Source organism: Grampus griseus (assembly GCF_964374135.1).
Source record: "Grampus griseus genome assembly, chromosome: 10".
Classification (NCBI taxonomy): domain Eukaryota; kingdom Metazoa; phylum Chordata; class Mammalia; order Artiodactyla; family Delphinidae; genus Grampus; species Grampus griseus.
Genome location: NC_139004.1, coordinates 38,343,256 through 38,364,273, shown reverse-complemented (window position 1 = coordinate 38,364,273; position 21,018 = coordinate 38,343,256). Strand labels below are relative to the sequence as shown.

At 52.9% G+C, this 21,018-nt stretch overlaps 1 protein-coding gene across 2 annotated transcripts in view; it reads left to right on the top strand.

The window, feature by feature from the left end:
* SCUBE3 (signal peptide, CUB domain and EGF like domain containing 3) overlaps positions 1-20,692 on the top strand; it is a gene marked incomplete at both ends in the record, with an annotated part of 33,312 nt that extends 12,620 nt beyond the window's left edge. Inside the window, 21 exons of one of the 2 annotated variants that reach the window (XM_082664628.1) lie at positions 973-1,095; positions 2,080-2,205; positions 3,962-4,096; positions 5,075-5,197; positions 5,390-5,506; positions 10,038-10,154; positions 12,098-12,220; positions 12,733-12,849; positions 13,350-13,475; positions 13,772-13,888; positions 14,025-14,129; positions 14,418-14,534; positions 14,870-15,028; positions 15,292-15,507; positions 15,860-16,021; positions 16,228-16,395; positions 16,903-17,064; positions 17,503-17,700; positions 18,373-18,525; positions 18,648-18,727; positions 20,543-20,692. In XM_082664628.1, coding sequence (XP_082520754.1) covers positions 973-1,095; positions 2,080-2,205; positions 3,962-4,096; positions 5,075-5,197; positions 5,390-5,506; positions 10,038-10,154; positions 12,098-12,220; positions 12,733-12,849; positions 13,350-13,475; positions 13,772-13,888; positions 14,025-14,129; positions 14,418-14,534; positions 14,870-15,028; positions 15,292-15,507; positions 15,860-16,021; positions 16,228-16,395; positions 16,903-17,064; positions 17,503-17,700; positions 18,373-18,525; positions 18,648-18,727; positions 20,543-20,692 — 2,894 coding nt within the window. Of the gene's footprint in view, positions 1-972; positions 1,096-2,079; positions 2,206-3,961; positions 4,097-5,071; positions 5,198-5,389; positions 5,507-10,037; positions 10,155-12,097; positions 12,221-12,732; positions 12,850-13,349; positions 13,476-13,771; positions 13,889-14,024; positions 14,130-14,417; positions 14,535-14,869; positions 15,029-15,291; positions 15,508-15,859; positions 16,022-16,227; positions 16,396-16,902; positions 17,065-17,502; positions 17,701-18,372; positions 18,526-18,647; positions 18,728-20,542 lie in introns of both variants that reach the window. The other variant, XM_082664627.1, reaches the window with a different exon arrangement.
* Positions 20,693-21,018: the final 326 nt, after the last annotated feature.

Here is a 21,018-nt window from a genome sequence, read left to right as displayed (position 1 = left end):
ACAGCCTTAAATTATAACGCATTTTTGACTGAAGCATTTTCACCTACTTCGGTTCAGCTTTATGGGCACCGTAACATTGCCCCAGAAGTTGGAGTCTTTTGCCCAAAGATGATAAATTATTCTCTTTCCTATGTCCTTTCTGAACGTTGGCTTTTCTGCTAGATCTTGGGTGGCCTCTTCTTCAGCATAGCTCTGTGAGTAGCACCTTGTGTCAGAGCTAGGTACACCTGGGGTTAGATGAAAGAGCTCAGGGTGGTGGGATGGGTGGGCCTGGACGAATCAGCTGGAGAGCCGCAAAGGCTGCACTTATCAGGCTTCAGGTTGCTGGTGCCACAGCCCCTGCCAGCTCCTAGTCCCTCTGCTGTTGAGGGATGGGCCTAGGCAAATCTTCCAGGATGGAACTTCTTTCCTTTAAAGATTCTTGGCGCCATGGTGGGCAAGTGGGAGCAGGCCTGGTCTCAAGCAGAATTGTGAGGCAGATGAAGATTCCGCAGATGCCCCGTCTCCCTTTCTTCCTCCTTGAATTACCAATAGTCGCTGGACCCTGCCACTTTCCCAGAGGCCACTGTCCCCGTGCCTTTCTCTTCCCCCTCCCTCTAAGTCTGCTCCTAAGAAAGGTAAACTAATTCACCCTAGGTTGAATGTTTCTAATCAAGTGTGCTACCTACCCAGTCCAAAGGTTTTTTGTTTGTTTGTTTTTAAATCAAAGAGGAGTGTCTCAAATGATGGAATTTTAGCTGTCATTGTGGATTAAGTATTTTTGAGGGGAGTGGGCGTTCTTTCTGAATTCCTGAAATTACAGGAATTTCAGGAATTCAGAAAGATTCTGAAATCGGAGGGGAGGCCACCTGCTTCTGGAGGGGTTGCCCTCTATTTTAGAGGAGAGGGGATTTTGCCCTGAGGGACCACCTTCAAGACACCCCTTGGGAGGTACCAAGAGAGGGTCTCATGTGTTCCTTCTGCCCCTGCCAGATGTGGACGAGTGTGTGGAGGGGACTGACAACTGCCACATCGATGCGATCTGCCAGAACACCCCACGGTCGTACAAGTGCATCTGCAAGTCTGGCTACACAGGGGATGGTAAACACTGCAAAGGTGAGGCTGGGAGGGCACCTGGAGAAGGGGGATCTGCCGGAGAGGGGAGACCCCCACTGAGCTGCTCTCAGTTGGCCACGCTGTACATTACACTAAGGCCTGCAGTCCCTGCTGGCGTGGGGAGAGGGCTGGAGGAAAGCTGTTTCTTCCCAGAGAGGGTGTTATTTTCTAATTTGCACAAAGGCACCACCATATATGCTGGCTAAGGCCCTGGTGGGAACAGTTCACGGCCATACAGCCTGACTGGGTGGGGGAATCAGAATCATGGGACTAAGGCCTGAGGTTCCCTAACACTGGAACCTCCATCTTTAGACCCTTATGCCATGCCCCAAAAGAATGAGAACAGGCAATCTGCCCTAGGGGAAATTCATACTATAAACAAACACATCTCCTCATAATTAAAGCAATGCAAATTAAAGCAGTCGAGATGTTATTTTAAATTTATGACCTTCGGTGCTGGTTAAGACTTCCACAAGGTGCACTCGTTCCTTCCTGGTGACATTATGAATTGAAAAGTGATTTTGTCATACTAGCAGGAATCTTGAAGTTATTTATACTCTTCGACTCAGGAATTTCATGTTTAGGAACTTGTTCCAAGGAAATTCAAAGAAACAATATATGGGAGAATATGTTTTTTGATGCATCATTTATGATAGAAAAATAAATGGAAGGAAACTAACAATAGAGGAAAGGGATTAATAAGTTATGATGTAGCAACATAATGGAGTATTTTGCAGCCACGTACAGTGATAACTGGAAAGACTGGATGGAAACGTAAAAATGTTTATGACAAGTTTAGATGAAAGTAGCAAAATGCAAAATAGTTTGTAGGCTATGAAAGTAACTATGGGGAACAGAGACACATACAGAAACATACACAGAGGTTATATATTTTTTAAAAAACCACCATAAGGCTGAACCCAGGGGGGGACAGTTGGGGGCACGCGGGTGGGTCCAGCTGCCTCAACTCCTGTTTGCCCACAGATGTGGATGAGTGTGAACGGGAGGATAATGCAGGTTGTGTGCACGATTGTGTCAACATCCCTGGCAATTACCGATGCACCTGCTATGATGGATTCCACCTGGCACACGATGGACACAACTGTCTGGGTGAGCGAGGGTGGGGCAGGGCATGTCTTGTGGAGGAGGAGGTGTTTTTAGCCTTTTCTATTCCCAGGCAAGAAGAGGAAAGTGAACAAAATGCTGCATTCGCACAAAATAGAAAACCAAGTCAGCCTCCCCCTGGAAACTAGATGCTGAGGATGAAATAATCCTTCTGCTGGATGAAAAACATGAAGGAGATGCTGCTAGAAAGTGTTCTCAGGGGAAGGGCCAGGATATGACAGTAGTGGGCTTAGTCACGGGAGGTGGAGCATGGTAGGAAGATGATTTGGCTCCAGGCAGATCCTGGCTCTGCTGCTTACTAGCTATGGAGCCTTGGGCAATAGGGATGGTGGTATCCCACTCAAAGGGCTGCTGTGTGACTCACCGTGAGAGAACATGTGTAAAGAGCCCCGTACAATCCTTAGTACATGGTAAGTGCTCAATAAACGGGAGGAATGTCGATGACCATGAGGAGGAGGGGGATGCTGATGCTTCCCTAACCTTAGGGTTCAGGGTTCAGACTCTTAACCTTTGGCTTTTAGGGGAACCCTAAGTCATCCATGCCCTTGGCTTCAGTTTCCCCACTGAGAACTAGAGGAAAGAACTTGGCTAGAGTAGCAAAATCACAAGGCTGGAACAGAAGGGAGCAAATAGAAGGATAGAATGTAGGACGGGGTAAGAGCAGGAAGACAGGGATAGGGAGAAGTCAGGGGTGTAGGAGATGGGACAGGAGCAAGGCAAACAAACGTTTACCTCCTTGGCTTTCCCTACAGATGCATCTCTCGGGCAGGAGCCTGCTGGATCTGGGCCTCTCTGCCCTTGGCCAGAAGGGTGAAGGACAGGGTTTCAGGGCGCAGCAGAGAGGATGGGAAGAGAAGGACAGATGAGGCCCTTAGGAGTCAGGCCCCTTAGGAGCTAGATTGGTCCATTTGGGTCCATCTCCCTGATGCCTCCCTGTGCCAAGGAAAACTGAGAAGGACTGTGAACTTGGGAGGGTAGTAAGTAGCATAGAGATGGAGTCAAGGCATTGAAGTGGGAGCCCCGGAATGAGCTTGGCTTTGGGGCCTGGGGGTGGTGATTTGGGGTTGGTAATCAGGGTGTGGCCTGGCAGCTCTTCCCCCACCCCTCCCCGCCAAGCTACCAGACTTTGTTTTGTTAAACCAAAATAGGAGAAAGGCTAGGGAATGTGGCAGCAAGCCCAGGCATGGGGGAAGGGGAGGAAGGACGGGGTCATGGCCTGTCCACAGAAATGGTCCCTGCCCCACAATGAGTTGAAGTTCACTACCTTTCCCCACCCTGCCCCTCCAACCTCCGCACCGTGGCCAAAGCTCTCCCCGCACATGGAGCCCTGATTCCCTGGCTGCTCATCACAACCAGCTGCCCACAGTTCCTCCCCGTTGTCAATCTCCATCCTCATCTTCATCTCTGTTTCTCTTGCTCTGACTCCTTTCCTAATCTCCTCCGCCTTCAGACCCAATTTCAACAGGTGAAGGAAAGGGAGGCCATGTTGGAATGTCCCCTCCCCACCTGCGTAACTCCCCAGCTCTTCCCTCTTAGGGTGGCCTCTTCACAAGCAGTGGAACGTTAGCTGATGAGTGGGTGAGAACTGCCTAGCGTAAGGCTGGGAGTTGGATTTCCGTGGAGGGAATGTGCATGTGTGCTGGATTCTTAAGACTGCTTTCAGCCCTGGGTGCTGAAGTCCCAGCGCATGACCAGACCCTGGCCCGCACCCACGGCCTCACCAACCACCTATCCTGCACAGATGTGGACGAGTGTGCCGAGGGCAACGGTGGCTGTCAGCAGAGCTGTGTCAACATGATGGGCAGTTATGAGTGCCACTGCCGGGAGGGCTTCTTCCTCAGCGACAACCAGCACACCTGCATCCAGCGGCCGGAAGGTCAGCCTGTGACCTGGGAGGGCCCAGCCCTGCACTCCCAGGCTTCTCTCTCCACCTGCTCTGGAGCTTCCCCTCAGTGACCCCTAGGTCCCACCCTCTGCTACTCTTTCTTCTCTTGTCCCTCAACCCAATTACATCCTAAGGGTTCCATGGACAGATACTTGGGGTTACAGGAAAATCTGGGAGAATTCACTTGGGGCTGGGGGTCAGTATGGGATTGAGGCTACCATGGGACATCCTCTGTGTCCAGACCCAAGATGAGTGTCGCTCCTAATTGTAGATGGCTGAGCCGTAAGCCGATGCTATCTGAGAGGACCTCACCCATGCCTTATTCCTTGGATTGGCTTGGGAGGGTCAGGCAGGCGTAGTGGGGTATGTGTTGTCTGTTTCTGTGACTCCGCCATTACCCTCCCACCCCCGCCGACTGTGACATCCCTGAGGGCAGAGACTATGCCTAATTCATCTTCGTATCCCCAGAACCTAACATACTGCCCTGCTTGTAGTAGGAGCTTAATAAATACTTGTTGAATAAGACGTATAGTGATTATCTGTACTAATTACTCCTCACTCACATGATAAGTGTTACTTATCTTCTTCCCACTTTGACTGTAAGCTCTTTGAGGAAAGAGATCATGTCTTACATTTTTCTGGATCCTTCCTAGATCCACCCAGTGCCAGCACAGTGCTGGGCAGCTGTTAGACACTAGTTTTTGGTTGTTTGAAGGAGAGGGTGATCATGCAGGGTTGGGAGGCTGGCTGTCAATACTTATATCTCATTCAGAATAGTTCTGAGCTCTGCTCATTAGCACCCAGCTCTATGGGCAGGACAGGGGCCCTGTGAGGGGGAGCCAGTCTCTGTGTTGTAGCCTCAGTGAAATCCTCCCACTTCCCTAGGCCCCAGCTATCCCTTCCAGTTTCTCTTCCTCTAGGCGTGCAGGAGTACAGAACATTCACCGCCCTCCTCTTCCCTTTTAGAAGGAATGAATTGCATGAACAAGAACCACGGCTGTGCTCACATTTGCCGGGAGACACCCAAAGGGGGTATTGCCTGCGAATGCCGCCCTGGCTTCGAGCTCACCAAGAACCAGCGGGACTGTAAATGTGAGATAACTGGGATGGCAGTGGGGGAGAAGGGGAGACAAAGAGGAAGGGCGTGGGGCCTTGGCAGCAAGAGGTGGGAAGAAAAGAGAGCGTGGGAGAGGCAGCTAGATTAGAGGACCAGTCTCCATGTTATGGAGAACTGGGGTACCCAGGGAGAAGCAAGCTGACAGGCCTCCTGCCCTCTCTGCACAGTGACGTGCAACTATGGTAATGGTGGCTGCCAGCACACGTGCGATGACACAGAGCAGGGTCCCCGGTGCGGCTGCCACGTCAAGTTTGTGCTCCATACCGACGGGAAGACGTGCATCGGTGGGTGAGGCCAGTGGAGAACTCAGTCCACCTGTGATGGGGGTGGGGGTAGGGGCCCTTGGGAACCAGGGGAGGGGGGAACACATGGGGCCCGGGTGCTGAGAGCAGAATGACTGGTGAGTGGGTTGAAGACCCAGACAATGCCAGGTCTAGTGAGAGACGACTCTGAGAGACTGAAGGCTCACCTGACCCTCCTCCCCTCCCCCACCCATTGGTCCTGCTGTCCGGCCCCTGGGAGCCTCACCATCCTCTTAATCCGGGATAAAGTGTTGCCAGGTTGGGAATAATTAGCAGAGGTGCTTGTTGACGCAGGCCGTGGTTGAGAAGGGGGAGGAAAGCTGGGGCAATGCAATGGATTAAGCCTGAGCAGAGGCCCTGGTTGACAAGTATGGTAAGATGGGAGCTGTCACAACCCAGTGTCCCCACTCTGGAACTGAGGGTGGGACAGAGTGCTCTTTCCTGGAACAACAAGCCTTGAACTGACAAATGGGGTTTCCTGGCTCCAGGTATCTTTTCCTCTCTCTCCTTGCTCTCCTCTAAATCTCCCTTCCAGTCCTCTTACCCTAGGCCCCCATTTCCTCCTCTCTCCTCCACATTCCAGTGGAGCTCTGCCTGTAGCCTTCCCACTTCCTCGCCAATTCCAGCATCCCTTCCCTCTCAGCCTGGTTTGGGGCCTTCTTAACCCCTGGACCCCTTGTCCTGAATTCCTAGGCCTTACCTCACATATCTTTAGGTCCCGTAGATGAGTTCAGTTCCTTAATTCCTAATTCTCTAAAAGTCTTTAGTTTTTATTGTTGTTGTTGTTTGTGAAGGCCAATTGCTATGTGCTCACAGAGTGCTGAGAAAGACAGTGGGACAGGGTGTCCCCTTGGAAAAGTGGGAAATGAACGCGGAGAGTTTGGGGGAAAGGCTGTGTTGAGCCAGGCAGGGGCAAGCTTGTCCTGTGGGCACGGATATTTATGAATGGACATTCATCTCATGGGATACAACATGCTGGGGATGGGAAGGTGTGAACACAGTCACTTGGTGTGTTTATGAGAGACAAGATATTCCGGTTCAGAACCAGACTCTCTCCCATCTCACTCCAGAGACCCACCCCGTCTCTGCAGAGAGCACTGCCTTTCCCCCAGTCACAAGAACTGGGGAGCAGACGGTGCTCTTAACGGTCTCCCTCAGGTACCTGCTCCAGAGACTTGCACACACAGTTCTAAAGCTCCTTAATTAAAATCTCTCTTGCTGCGTGTTTCCCTCTGAACTAACTCGCCCAAATCTTGGAACATTTTTGGGTCTTCATGTTGCCTTCTCCAGGCTGGTTTGTTCCAGCTCCTTTCGTTTCTTCCCTCATAAGTCTAATTCTTCTGCTTTCCAAACCTCCTACAATGCCCTGGACACACTCACACATCCTAGAGACTCCCAGAAGAAATTGCATGCAGTCCCCAAAGAAAAGCTGCATGATTAGGACAGAACTTGGGGCCCATGGGTGTGAGGCCAGGTCCCTCTCTGATGTCTTTCTGTTTAGATAGTCCTGGGCACGGCTGCTTTTGAAAATACTCCTGTTAAGCTTGAGCTCTTCTCTAGTCAAGATCCATTCCACCCTCTGGGCCATGGCCAAGTGAGGCAGAAGAGAGTAAATGAGGCTGTTCTAAGGTTCATAGCTATGTCCTTTCCAAGTTCCTCTCCCTCTTCTCCAGTAGAACTGATTTTACCTTGACCTGTATCTCATTTTTCTCCCCAGCCCTGGTAGAAGGAAACTTCGTTGTTCGGGGCCATCAGGACATCCAGATTTAGTGGGGGGGCTGAGAGGGCGGTACGGTTTAGCAGAAAGGGTGGGCACCCTCTGGGGTTTGGGATCTGGCAGCCTATAAGACTTGAGGTTGCATCCCAGCTCTGCCTTTGGCATGCTGCGTAGTACTGGGCCCATGACTGCCCCTCTCTGAGACTCAGCTTCCCATCAGTCACTCGGTGGGAGCCTGGCTTCTTGGAGGATACCAGGCAGGACAACCCTGGGGAATGAAGTGTAGGAGTCTCAGAGCTCATCATTTGGGGCCAGCGGTTTGGGCCTGCAGGGAGGAGGAGGGTGGGGAGGGGTTGGGGCACAGAGGGCCACAGTAGCTCCCGCGCAGCATCTAAACAGCTTTTTTACAATGTCAAACAGGGGAAAGGCGGCTAGAGCAGCACATCCCCCCTCAGGCCGTTTCTAATGGTAAATATGTCTGCTCTCTCCACTTGCTCTCGCTGGCTTGCTAGGGGAAGGGCTAACCCGCTGGGGCTCCCACTAACCGCATGCCCACGGGCTCCCCTGGCAGCCTGGGTACTGGGCCCATTGAGTGACAGGAAACCTGAGTCCCCACGAGCTGGCCTGGGAGCCTTCATGTTGGTTTTCTTTCTATGATCCTGTCACTCTCCTTCCTCTCCTGCTCCTTTGTCCCACCTTCTAACACCTCACCCCTTCCCAGCCATCTGCCCCCTCCCTTTCTCTGCCTTCTACACAGCTAAAGACCCAGCCAGCTGCACTTACCCATCGTGCCCACTGAGATCGGGGTGGGATAGGGTTAGATGCCATCCCCTCCTTGGGTTCTTACCCGTATTAGCTCACAGTCCCAGCATCACTCACCATTCTCTCCCACCATAATGGTTAAGTGCACGACATTTGAGTTCAGACAGACCCGAGTTTGAATCCTGGCTCTGCCACCTTCTCAGTGTGCCACCTTCAGCAAGCTGCTTTCCTCTCTGATCCTCAGTTTACTCTTCTGTAAAAGAGGGAGAATAAGAGTCCTCTCTTAGTATTGCTGTGATGATGGAGATAGAGCATTATAGCATCTACTAAGTGCCTGACACAGAATAAGCACAGATTAAACTGTGATTTAAATACACAGCCTGAAGAGCAGAGGTTTGAGGCAGCCAGAGAGGCCCTCTGGAGAGCTCTGCCCTGCAGGGGCAGGCAGCTGTGCCCAGCTTCCTGGTCCAGCCTGGGATGGTCAGCGTGCCAGCTCTGCTTGCTCCCCATCCTGGATCCCTCAGAATTGACTAGACTTGTTGCAGGATCTCTGTTCCCCTCTCCCTGCTCCAGGGCTTAGAGGGTTTCTTCTTATGCTAAGACCACTCTTGTGGGGGATGGCTGGGCTTGGAGCCTGAAGTCAAGGTTCCCTCCTAGGTTCTTCCCATGGTCTCGGGGAACCTTAGGAGAGACTTAATGTGGGAGTGGCACATAGGAGATCCCACGGTGGCTGCTCCCAGACCTGGGCATTTGAGGGTCCAGGGCATGACCAGGGACCCACAGGCAGAGTTGGGCTTCTTCTGGAGTCTTCGCTTTGCTGGTCTCCTCAGTGACAAGCGTTGGGCCTGAATTTTAGGAGTCAAGGATTCAAGAAGATGATAGTACTTTCCAGCGCTTTTCTCATTCAGCTCCCCTGCTTCTGAGAACCTCTCTCCTCTCTTCCCTAGTGGAGGCCTCAGGATTCTGTCTCTCTAATGGGAGAATTCTAGGCCCCCCAGAGGATGGACCACACCTCCCTCACAGTCCCTGCGTCAGGGCCTTGCACTGTTTGAGCTGATGTTTTTTCTCCTGGGCTCATCTCACTCTCCTGAGCTGCAGTTTAAACCTCTATTTTTCTCCTGCTCTGAATTCAGAAAATAGGGAGAGTGGCCCATCCATACTCCCCCAACTCCGACCTCTCAGCAGAGGGAAAGCTTATCAGTCAGGAGGGGTCAACAGAAGAGACTTAGCTCTGAGGTTCTCTAACTCTCTCACCTATCTTCTTACGCCCTTCCTTCTCCTCTGGATTCTTCTCCTTTTGCCCCCTCCCCTAGCCTAGACAGTATTTCCCCCATTAGGAAAGTAAAACAACAACAGAACAGCCAGCTTATCTCCCTCTGGAACTAAGAGGAGGGCCTGGGAGGAGTTGGAGGTAGCCAGGAAGGGGCTGGGAAATGATGGAGCACTAGCTGTCTCCTCTGAGGATGAGCAGTCAGTCCTGGAACTGGGATCTTTCTTAAGACAGCTGAGCAGGGAGGAAGGGGAAATGGATTGACGGTCATCTCTCAGCTGTCTTAGGAATCACCAGGCTCACTCTTCCCAGGATTGTCCCACCATGACCCCCCACCCGCCAATGAGATAGTCGAGATAGTCGGTGGAAAGAGGAGGAAACTCCTATTGTCCCTTCTTGATCCCTGGCGGCGGGGACCACCCTTACTTAGCTTCCATCCCTCCCTGCGCCCTCCCCTCTCTACCTCCTCCACCCCCTCAGCACATTCCTGCCTGACAGCTCTGGCTTGTACCTGCCTCACTGCTGTCCACCTTGTTTCAATCAAGTAGGGGGCAGGGAAGTGGACTGCTTGGCTGTACTTGTGAGGGGATGGGGGCGGGAGTGATGGGAGGAAGGGGGCTGGGAGCCTCCACTTAATGCTCCTTCTAAAGCACAGGGAGGCTAAGGCCTTCCCTTGGGCCTCTGTGCTCCCTCCTATACCCTCACGTTTGGGACTCCTCCAAGCTGATAACCAGCTTACCATCTCCCACCTCCCTCCTAAACAGAGACCTGTGCTGTTAACAACGGGGGCTGCGACAGTAAGTGCCACGATGCAGCGACGGGCGTCCACTGCAGCTGCCCTGTGGGCTTCATGCTGCAGCCGGACAGGAAGACCTGCAAAGGTAAGGGTTTTTGGAGGACAGGAGTGTAAGGGTAAGGGGCTGAGGTTGGGACCAGAGATACGGTACCTATTGTGGGACCTACTCAAGCCCCTGGAGACGATCCTGATTGTAAATAACTGAGGCTGTGACTAAGGCTTGTCTCCTGCCCGCCTTTCCCCATCTCAGTTCAAGGGGCACAAAAAAAGTCTAGCCTGGGGCTTCCCTGGTAGCACAGTGGTTGAGAGCCCGCCTGCCGATGCAGGGGACACGGGTTCGCGCCCCGGTCCGGGAAGATCCCACGTGCCGTGGAGAGGCTGGGCCCGTGAGCCATGGCCGCTGAGCCTGCGCATCTGGAGCCTGTGCTCCACAGCGGGAGAGGCCACAACAGTGAGAGGCCCACGTACCGCAAAAAAAAAAAAAAGAAAAAAAGTCCAGCCAGTTCCTTAGTGTCCCTGCCCCTGCCCCACTTTGTTTTCCTTACTCTTATTCCCATTTCCCCTATGGGTCCCTAACCCTCTTGGTTAATGAACGTGCCATTCACGTTTGTTCCTGGGTCTAGAAGGATATTTGAGCCCTGACTATGTATGCACAAGGTCACAGGTGTGTTCCATAACCTTCTTAACCCACATTCCCCAGACCTTCCCCGAGGAAAGGCTCTCCTGGTCAGAGGGAGATTAGGGTAGCAGTTGGGAGCACTGATGCTGGAGCTTGGCTGCCTGGGTTCAGATTCCAGCTCTGCCTCTTATTAACTCTGCAATCCTGGGCTAGTTACTTAGTGTCTCTGCACCTCAGTTTCACCAAGTAAAGTGCTTGCCTCATAGGAATGTTGTAAGGATTAAATGAGTTACATATAAACTATATGTAAAGTCTTACAACAGTGCCTGGCAAATGGGGAACACTCTGTGTTAGCTATTATTATGGTATAATGTCCCACATTGTCCATTCTATTTTCCCCACCTTTTAATTAGCCAGGTTTAGGGGAAGGGTGGAGCGGGGGAGGAAAAAGGGAGGGTAGCCATACTGAAAATTGTGATTCATCAGGTCTGTGTCCCTTGGTCACAAGGAGTGGGGACTGGAGGAAGGCCTGGGCTTGCTCTTTGTGTCTTTTGGCCCAACAGCTGGTAGAGAGGCCTCGGAGGAGGTTGGGGTGCGGGGGAGGGCTGGGGCCGCAGGTCAGACAGCCAGAGCTGAGAGGTTTGCTGCTAGGAAGGACTGTTGACAGGTATGCTAAGAGTGAAGTGGAAGACTGCCCCCTCTGCCCCCTCCCCCAAGTAGGGGTGAGCAGCCTGGGTCCTGTCTGCCACCCGCTTGGGGAACTTGACCTCAGGAAGGAAGCCGCTCACACCCCCCTCCTTCCCTTCCCTTCTTAGTGCTGAAAGCTGCCTCAGGCCTGAGTCTCTCCAGACCTCTCACAGCCCAGCCCCCTGCCTGGCCCCCACCCCTCCCCCCATCAACTCCCCAGCCTCACTGGCTCTCCTGTCCTCCCTGCCTGGCCTCTCTTCTAGCTCCTCCTCTCTGAAGCGCTGCCCCTTTGAATCTCCACCTCTCTGCCCCCCGCCCCCCCCCCCACCGTGCTCTTATGGCAGGCAGGGGTGGGGGACAGTAAGGGGATAAACCCTGTCCACCAGCTTTCTTGGGAGGGGCTGTCAGTGGCAGAGTGAGGGGCATGGACTAGCCCCCTGTAGGTCAGGTGCCCACCTACTTCTAGGCAATTACCTGAGGGCCTGACACTGGTTCCCATCTTTCCCCTTCTAAGAAGACTCAGTCTCAGGAAACAAGGTTGTTACTAATGGCCACAGATACCCTGAAAGGGGGAGAAACAGAGACGGGAGAGAGAAAGAGGCAGGCCCAGGGCTCTCCTTGATTCTCCCTGTCTCTGTGAGGGAGGGAGGGATCTTGTCTCCCTATTTGTCCCCAGCCTTCAGTATTACTCTGATTCTCTCTCCTTTGCCCTGCCTCCCCAGACATAGATGAGTGCCGCTTGAACAATGGGGGCTGTGACCACATTTGCCGCAACACAGTGGGCAGCTTCGAATGCAGCTGCAAGAAGGGCTATAAGCTTCTCATCAATGAGAGGAACTGCCAGGGTGAGCAGACTTGGGCCAAGGACAAACCCTTTGGAGAGTTTCTCGGGGTAGGAGAGCTTCAAAGAGGCCAGAGGGCCAGAGCCTGAGAAGCTCAAAGGACACTGTGGAGAGTCTCCATAGGTAGCGTTGTGCTGTGAATTAGCAAATGTGCCCCTTCCTCTGGGCACACCAGCTCTACGCTGGGGCACATGGCTTGGCAAGAAGCGAGGGATGGATTTCACCCCAGTTCATATCCTTGGCAGGATCTGACCAGTCTAACCACACGTGGTGGCCCTGATCCATAGGCACCGGACCTCAAGAGTTCCTGACTCCAAAGACTCCAAATGGAGCGGGCTTAGGGGGTGGGTAGGCATTGCTGAATTGCTGATCTTAGGGCTGGGCCAGAGGTAGGAAAGCTTTTCAGTTTAAGGGAGAGAGCCAAGGCCCCTCCCTGGGGCCCTTCACCTGAGCACAGAGTCACAGGGTCATGTGCCTCAAGACAGATTCAGCGGCTTGAAACCTTGCTCTTCCAGATATAGACGAGTGTTCCTTTGATCGAACCTGTGACCACATATGTGTCAACACGCCAGGGAGCTTCCAGTGCCTCTGCCATCACGGCTACCTACTGTATGGTGTCACCCACTGTGGGGGTAAGTCAGCAAATCTGGACCCTCAGCCACCCAGCCCCTCTCAACTCCTCACCCTTCAACTGAACGAGTCCCTGAGTTGGCTGGTGGCTGTGGGCAATCCCCAGGTGCATGTGCCATGTCTGCATTCATCATGATGAAGTGGGAGAGATTAAGACAATTGAGAGATTAGAGTATCAGGGAACAGCATCCTGTTTCCGAAACTTCTGTCTCCCATCCCCATCACTGCCTCTTGACTCCCATCCTTAGCTTCCGAATTACAGCCCCACTGGTAGGTAGGAGTGGAAGGCTTTAAAAAGCTTGTTAGCTTGGCCGCTTCTCAATCCTTCTTTTGACTGGGAACAGAGATAAGGGAAGGAGGTCCTAGGTTTGAGCTCTTCTCGGGCCGGGAATCATCTCAGAGTGCCTGGAACTCTAACCAAAGGTCCTCACTCACTGCCCACTCTCTGGCTCCTACTTCCCCCCCACATTGTTTGTCTGTGTCTCCCTCCTCCCTCGCCCAGATGTGGATGAGTGCAGTATCAACCGGGGAGGTTGCCGCTTTGGCTGCATCAACACTCCTGGCAGCTACCAGTGTACCTGCCCACCAGGCCAGGGCCGGCTGCACTGGAACGGGAAGGATTGCACAGGTGGGCAGCGCCCTCTGCTGGCTGAGTCTTGAACTGCAGTTTCAGGGTGGGGGGTAGTTGGGGGTCCTGGGAAATGTGGAGTTCCATACTGAGGAAGGTATGAGGTAGTAGGAGATGAAGAATGTAGCCATTTGAGATGTGAAGTTCCTGGTAAATAATCCCTTCATTCATCTCCGTGTACAGTTGCAGTTCTACATGTAGCTAATTCTCTTCCTCCTAATTACTTGACTGAAGGACTGACAGAGAGGGCGGGAGAGGAAGACCCTCTCCTCCTCAGGCTTCTCTCCACTTCCTAGAGCCAGTAAAGTGTCACAGTAGTCCTGGTGCCTCGAAAGCCATGATCAGCTGCAGTCGGTCTGGGAAGAAGGACACCTGTGCCCTGAGCTGCCCCTCCCGGGCCCGGTTTTTGCCAGGTACAGAGAGGAGGTTGCTGGAGGGCTGGCAGGGAGGAAGCCTGGCTGTTTAGGCAGCTCCTCTGGTCCCCTTGGATTCCTCCAGCCAGTGGGGGTCAGGGGGCAGGTCAGAGCTGTGACAGCCCCCTTCTCTCAGAGTCTGAGAATGGCTTCACCGTGAGCTGTGGCATCCCCAGCCCCAGGGCTGCTCCAGGCCGAGCTGGCCACACTGGGAACAGCACAAACTCCAACCACTGCCATGGTGAGCACCAGCCCAGAGGCCTTGTTCCATGCTACTCTCTGGCTTATTAACCCCTATTTCTCTTCCTTATGAATTCTCCTGGCCTTACTTTTTCCTGGATCCCCTTTTTTCCTCTGTAATTCTCCAGCCCTGCTGCCTTGCTCCCTCTACCCTTAACAGCCGATGCCCTTGGCTTTCATAATCCCTCTCCTCCAGCCAAGCCCCTGGCCCCAGCTTCCCAACATCCTCTGTAGCAGCCCCCACCCTCAAGGGACCCCCAGGCTGTGCTGAGCTCTGCCATCCCTCTAGAGGCTGCAGTGCTGACGGTTAAACAGCGGGCTTCCTTCAAGATCAAAGATGCCAAATGCCGTTTGCACCTGAGAAACAAAGGCAAAACGGAGGAGGCCAGCAGAATCCTGGGGCCAGGTCTGGACTGGGGACTCCACTCCAATGGGCTATCTGGCCACCAAACCCTTCCCACCCCTCAGCTCTTCTGCTTAGTGGGATCTCCAAAAACCCACTGGCACCCTGAATTCTGGACAGAACAGGGGAAGAAGCGGTTGTAGGCATAGGGTCCAAGGAAGTCCTAGGATATCCCCCCACCAACTGATTAGTATCTTAGACTAAAAGAGAATTGAGATAGTTATAGTCAGAGATCTGGTGAGATCTGTCTGAGTTGGGGTGGAAAAGTGAGAGCTGGGAGTAAGAACATTCCCTGTCTCCAGGGGGTGCCCCTGAGGTTGACAAGGCCTCTCCCCCAGGTGGTGCCCCCTGCTCTGACTGCCAGGTCACCTTCATCCACCTCAAGTGTGACTCCTCTCGGAAGGGCAAGGGCCGGCGGGCCCGGACCCCTCCAGGCAAGGAAGTCACTCGGCTCACCCTGGAACTGGAGGCAGAAGTCAGAGCCGAAGAAACCACAGGTGGGACTTGGGACACCGTTGGGAGGAGGGTGGAAAGGGGAGGGCAGAGATGGGCAAACAGCAGTGAAGGAAGGGGCAGAGCCTGTATTAAGGGCAGACCCTGCCTAAGGCCAAGCCCAGGAGCCAGTCCCTCTCACCACGACCCTCCTAGCTCCTAGCTTTGCTTCCTTGCCCTCCTGCTCACAGGGAGGAGGGACTCTTTCTTTCTCTTCCTTCTCTTTCTTTCTCTTCCTTCTCTGACTCATAACACCATCCCCCACCAGCTGGCTGTGGGCTGCCCTGCCTGCGACAGCAGATGGAACGGCGGCTGAAAGGGTCTCTGAAGATGCTTAGAAAGTCCATCAACCAGGACCGCTTCCTACTGCGCCTGGCAGGCCTTGATTATGAGCTGGCCCACAAACCAGGCCCAGTAGCTGGGGAGCGAGCGGAACCAGTGGAGGCCTGTAGGCCCGGGCAGCACCGCTCTGGGGCCAAGTGTGGTAAGGGAGCTTGCTGGGGAGCAGGGGAGTAGGGAAGGCTCAGCTTGGGTCTGGTTCAGAGCAGGACACTTTACGGCCTCGGTTGCATCTCTCAAATTGTGAGGCAGCCAAGACACTCCTGCCCATCATCCCCCACTCCTTGGTCCCAAGCTGAAATCTAGAGGGACATCATGTCAGGCCACCAACCCTCCTGCACATGGCTTTGGCCCCTGATCCTCCCAAGCAGGATTCTGTCTGTTCCCAGACAAAGAGATTCTCCTTGAATCTGGGGGGAGAGGGAAGGGGAGTCCCAGACCTGGGTGGTGGGAAATAGGTGGGGGGTGGGTGGCTAGCGCGGCCGACTCTCCCTCAGTCAGCTGCCCGCAGGGAACGTATTACCACGGCCAGACGGAGCAGTGTGTACCATGCCCGGCGGGCACCTTCCAGGAGAGAGAAGGGCAGCTCTCCTGCGACCTTTGCCCTGGGAGTGATGCCCACGGGCCTCTCGGAGCCACCAACGTCACCACATGTGCAGGTGCCAGGGGAACAAACAATACAGAGTGGGGTAGGGTGGGCACTGGGACGCCCATGGGCATGGGATTTCCCAAGGCAGGCCCAGGCCCCAGGCCACTCTCCTAGTCAACATCCTGTTTGTGTGTGCCTCTGTCCCCTGAGACTGGGTGACCCCGTGGGGATGACCAGGAACATCCCCATCAGAGTTGGGCCCTCGGTTTACTGCAGGTCAGTGCTCACCTGGCCAACACTCTGTAGATGGCTTCAAGCCCTGCCAGCCATGTCCACATGGCACCTACCAACCTGAAGCGGGACGGACTCTGTGCTTCCCGTGCGGTGGGAGCCTCACCACCAAGCACGAGGGAGCCGCCTCCTTCCAAGACTGTGACACTAAAGGTGAGTGGGCTACTCCCCTCGGTACAGGACCCCAACCCCAGCTACTTCCAAAAAACTCTCCAAGTCCCCAGAGTAGACCCAAGTATGTTGCCCTACCATCTTCTCCAAACCGGGAAAGGCCCAGCTGCGTGACCAACCCCCGCATCCTACCCATAGGACCCGTCCTGACCCTCCATCAGTCCCAAACGTGGGAATTGGGCAATAAGTAACAGTTCTACTTACCCCTCTGCTTTGGAAAGCTGGTGTCACCTTCCCCTCTATACTACAAATGAGTTTCTGTACAGGTTTGCGACTGTGCTCAGTGCCTGAAAGAACAGGATTGGCGCTGTAGCCAACCACTCTGTCAAGTTCGTTTTCCCCTGAGCTTAAATTCTGGCCTGACTAGGGAAGGTTGAGACTCTAGAAGGAACTCTGGCGTCTTCATTCATTCTCTACGATGAATGTGTCCTGCCCCAGAACTCCCGCTTGCCTGCCATCTTAACTCCTACCCTTCCCCCTTGCCTGCAGTCCAGTGCTCCCCTGGGCACTACTACAACACCAGCATCCATCGCTGTATCCGCTGTGCCATGGGCTCCTATCAGCCCGACTTCCGTCAGAACTTCTGCACCCGCTGTCCAGGAAACACAAGCACTGACTTTGATGGCTCCACCAGTGTGGCCCAGTGCAAGAGTATGTGTCAGGCCAGGCTGTGGAAAATGGGGTGGAGAGGCCTGGGAGCAGTGGGCATGGGAGGAAGCCAGAGGTGGGCAGGGAGTAAACCAACAGGGAGCAGGGCTGGGCAGTGGATGGGCAGGAAAGTCCCACCCTCCATCTCTCCCCAACCCACTCAACCTCAAGACGGGTTGCTGGGCTGGGCCCTATAGCACCCTCTCCCTGGAGAGGAGGGAGGCAGGTAGTGGGGAGGCAGGGACAGGTAGAGTGAGATTAGAAGGTACTAAAAGGGCAGGAAGGAAGGGAGACCCAGAACTTGGAGAAGAGATGATGACTAAGAAGGAGGCTGCCTACATGTATCTGATTTCCACTTCAGAACTCTTCAATTTCCCCAACCTATTTCCCCACTGACTTCCCTTCTCTTTCTTGCTTTGTCCACCGGGGCTTGGCCTACAGATCGCCAGTGTGGTGGGGAGCTGGGTGAGTTCACTGGCTATATCGAGTCTCCCAACTACCCAGGCAACTACCCAGCCGGCGTGGAGTGCATCTGGAACATCAACCCCCCACCCAAGCGCAAGATTCTTATCGTGGTACCCGAGATCTTCCTGCCATCTGAGGACGAGTGTGGGGACGTCCTCGTCATGAGAAAGAACTGTGGGTGGCTGCAGAGTTGGGCCAGGGAAGGGCAGTCCAAATCTGGTTGGGAGGGAGAGAGAAAAAAATTGGTGCTGGAAGAATTGGGGCAATGATGAGGGAGGCCTCGGAGCAAAGGAAAACAGCAATGAATGCTACGTGTTCGGTGGAGAGCAGAGTTAAGAAAGCCAGCTTTGGGAGTAGAATTCCAATAGTCTTACATGTGTCACTTTCCTATTCTAGTTTTTTTTTTTTTTTTTTTTTTTTTTGCGGTACACGGGCCTCTCACTGTTGTGGCCTCTCCCATTGTGGAGCACAGGCTCCGGACGCGCAGGCCCAGCAGCCATGGCTCATGGGCCCAGCCGCTCCGTGGCATGTGGGATCCTCCCGGACACGAACCCGTGTCCCCCGCATTGGCAGGCGGACTCTCAACCACTGCGCCACCAGGGAAGCCCATATTCTAGTATTTTTACTGTTCCATTCACTTAAATGTCAAATTTCTTACACTGTGTGACTACCTGGATGTCAGAGGAATTGTGGAACAAGCCCAGGGCATTGAGAGAGAATATGTGTATGCTGGAGGGTAGGGGAGCTACATACATGAGGGAGGGCCTCTGTCAGCATGATTCCTTACTCTAGGAGGACTTGGAGAGCTTGCCCTGCTCTCTCCTGACCTGCTGCTTGCCTTCCCAGCCTCCCCATCCTCCATTACCACCTATGAGACCTGCCAGACGTACGAGCGCCCCATCGCCTTCACAGCCCGCTCCAGGAAGCTCTGGATCAACTTCAAGACAAGTGAGGCCAACAGCGCCCGTGGCTTCCAGATTCCCTATGTTACCTATGATGGTGAGCAAGGGCAGAAGAGCCAGGGAAGTGGGTGAGAAAGGGGAGGCTCATGGGTCTTGGGGGGAGCAAGGAAGCAGGAGGAGTTCCCACCCCTGAGCCCCTCTCCTTCGCTGACCTTGCAGAGGACTATGAACAGCTGGTAGAAGACATTGTGCGAGACGGCCGGCTCTATGCATCTGAAAACCACCAGGAGATTTTAAAGGTGAGTGAATATGAACAATGATGGCCAATGTTTAATGAGCACGTAGCAATGTGCAGGCAATATGCTAAGTGCTTACTTGAATATTTTCATTTGGTTTACACAATAGCTCTATGAACTAGGTACTTTCATCATTCCCACTTTACCGATGAGAAAACTGAGGCACAGAGAGTTAGAGCACTTGCCCAGTGGTAAAGCTGGGATTTGAGCCCAAGCCCATCTGACTGCAGTGTCACTCACACTGTCTTACACTCTGGGTGAAGAGGAAGGGAGGATGAGGAGATGAAATGTCCTTGACCTCTTCCACCAAGACATATACGGAAAATGTGGTTTAGAAAGATGCTTTTGCATAAGTCCCTGCCTTCCCTTACTCCCTCCTCAGTTCCCACAGAAAAACAGCAGATCTAGTACAGTGTTTCTCAGAGTTAATTCGGTATAGACCTCTTTTAAAGGAAAAGGAATGTTTCCAACATTGAAGGATGGTCTGGATAACTAGGTCTGTGGATCCCAGTTTGAGAAAATCTTACTAAAGAAACTATATAGTCCTAGTCACAGTATTATCCTTCATAAATTATCCATGCAAAAAAGTTATCTTTCTGATAAATAAAATAATTTTTGTATTATTATCAAAATGAGACACAATGACAAAAATCTAGAACTTGCAGACTGCAAAGAGTATAATTTCAGCAATGCTTTTCAAAAATTTTTAGAGCATCTGAATCCTTATATCAAATGTGCTGTGGAACTCCAATGCATAAAGTAGAGGCACCATTTTGATTAAAGTGGAGATGAGAGGCTGGAAGCTCCACCCCTTGTTTTAAAAATCTGCTGATGCAATGGAAAGAACACTAGCCTAGAAGCCAGAAGAGCTGAGTCCTAATGCACAGTGCTTGGCACCCAGTAGGCTCTCCACACATCACGTTGCTGTTTCAGACGGGGTGGTCAGGGAAGGCCTCTGAGGAGAAGAGACCTGAAGGAGGTGAGAGGCTACCCATTAGAGGATCAGGAGAGGAGCATTCCAAGCTCAGGAGCATGGGAGCCGTGTGGCATGTTCAAGAACCTTGAGGCCAGTGCAGCTCAGCAGAGTAAGGAAGAGTCAAGACGGGGATAGAGGAGAGACAGCAGGGCACAGATCACATTCAGCCTATGGGCCATGAAAGGGATTCAGCTTTACTGAGTGATAAAAGAAACCAGACTCAAGAGGGAGGGGATATGGGGATATATGTATACATTTAGCTGATTCATTTTGTTGTACAGCAGAAACTAACACACCATTGTAAAGCAATTATACTCCAATAGATATAAAAGATAAATTAAAAAAAAAAAACCAGAGAAGTGTTTAGAAAAGAAGAAGGACGTGATCTAATTAAAAACCAAAAAAGTCATTCTGGCTGCTGTAGGGGAGAACAGTCTGTAGAAGGACAAGGGTAGGTAGAAGCATGGAGACCAGTTAGGAGGCCATTGCCACGTGAGAGATGACGGTGGCTTGGACAGGGTGGTAGCTCTGGAGACAGTGAGAAGTGGTCTGACCCTGGATATATTTTAAAGGTAGAATCAACAGGATTTGCTGTGGTTGTGAGCAAGAGAGAGGGGTCAAGGATGGCTCCAAGGACTGGGACTGAGAGATGGAAGGATGGAGCTGCCACTGACTGAGTTGTAGAATTCCAAAGGAGCAACAGATGGGGGGATGGGAATCCAGATTTCACTTCTGGATATGCCTATTAGACATCAAGAGGGGCTGCTACTGAGTGGAGGCTGGTGGTCCTCTCTCCCACCACTGACACTGATGCTGACATTGCTACCTGCCCTCCTCTGCAGGACAAGAAGCTCATTAAGGCCTTCTTCGAGGTGCTGGCCCACCCCCAGAACTACTTCAAGTACACAGAGAAGCACAAGGAGATGCTGCCCAAATCCTTCATCAAGCTGCTCCGCTCCAAAGTCTCCAGCTTCCTGAGGCCCTATAAATAGTGCCGCTAGGCCCGAGACCCAGGTTTTGAAGCCCCCAGACTCTTTAGCCCTCAGAGCCGGCAGCCCCCACCCTCAGATGAGGGATTCTCTCCGATCTCTCTTTTTGGAGAAAAAAAAACCTCCATATAGACCAAGCACTCTCCCTTTCCATTCCTCTAGCTTCCTTTCCTTGTCTCTTTCTGCCTCGCTCTTTCTCTTTACTCATTTCCTATATGCTCCCTGGAAAAGCCATTCAGTGCTGGCTCTGTCTCCCGAGGGGTGAAGGAACAGTAAGTACCCTGCTCCCCTCCCCAGCCACACTGCCCATTTTACCAGCTCACGTCCCT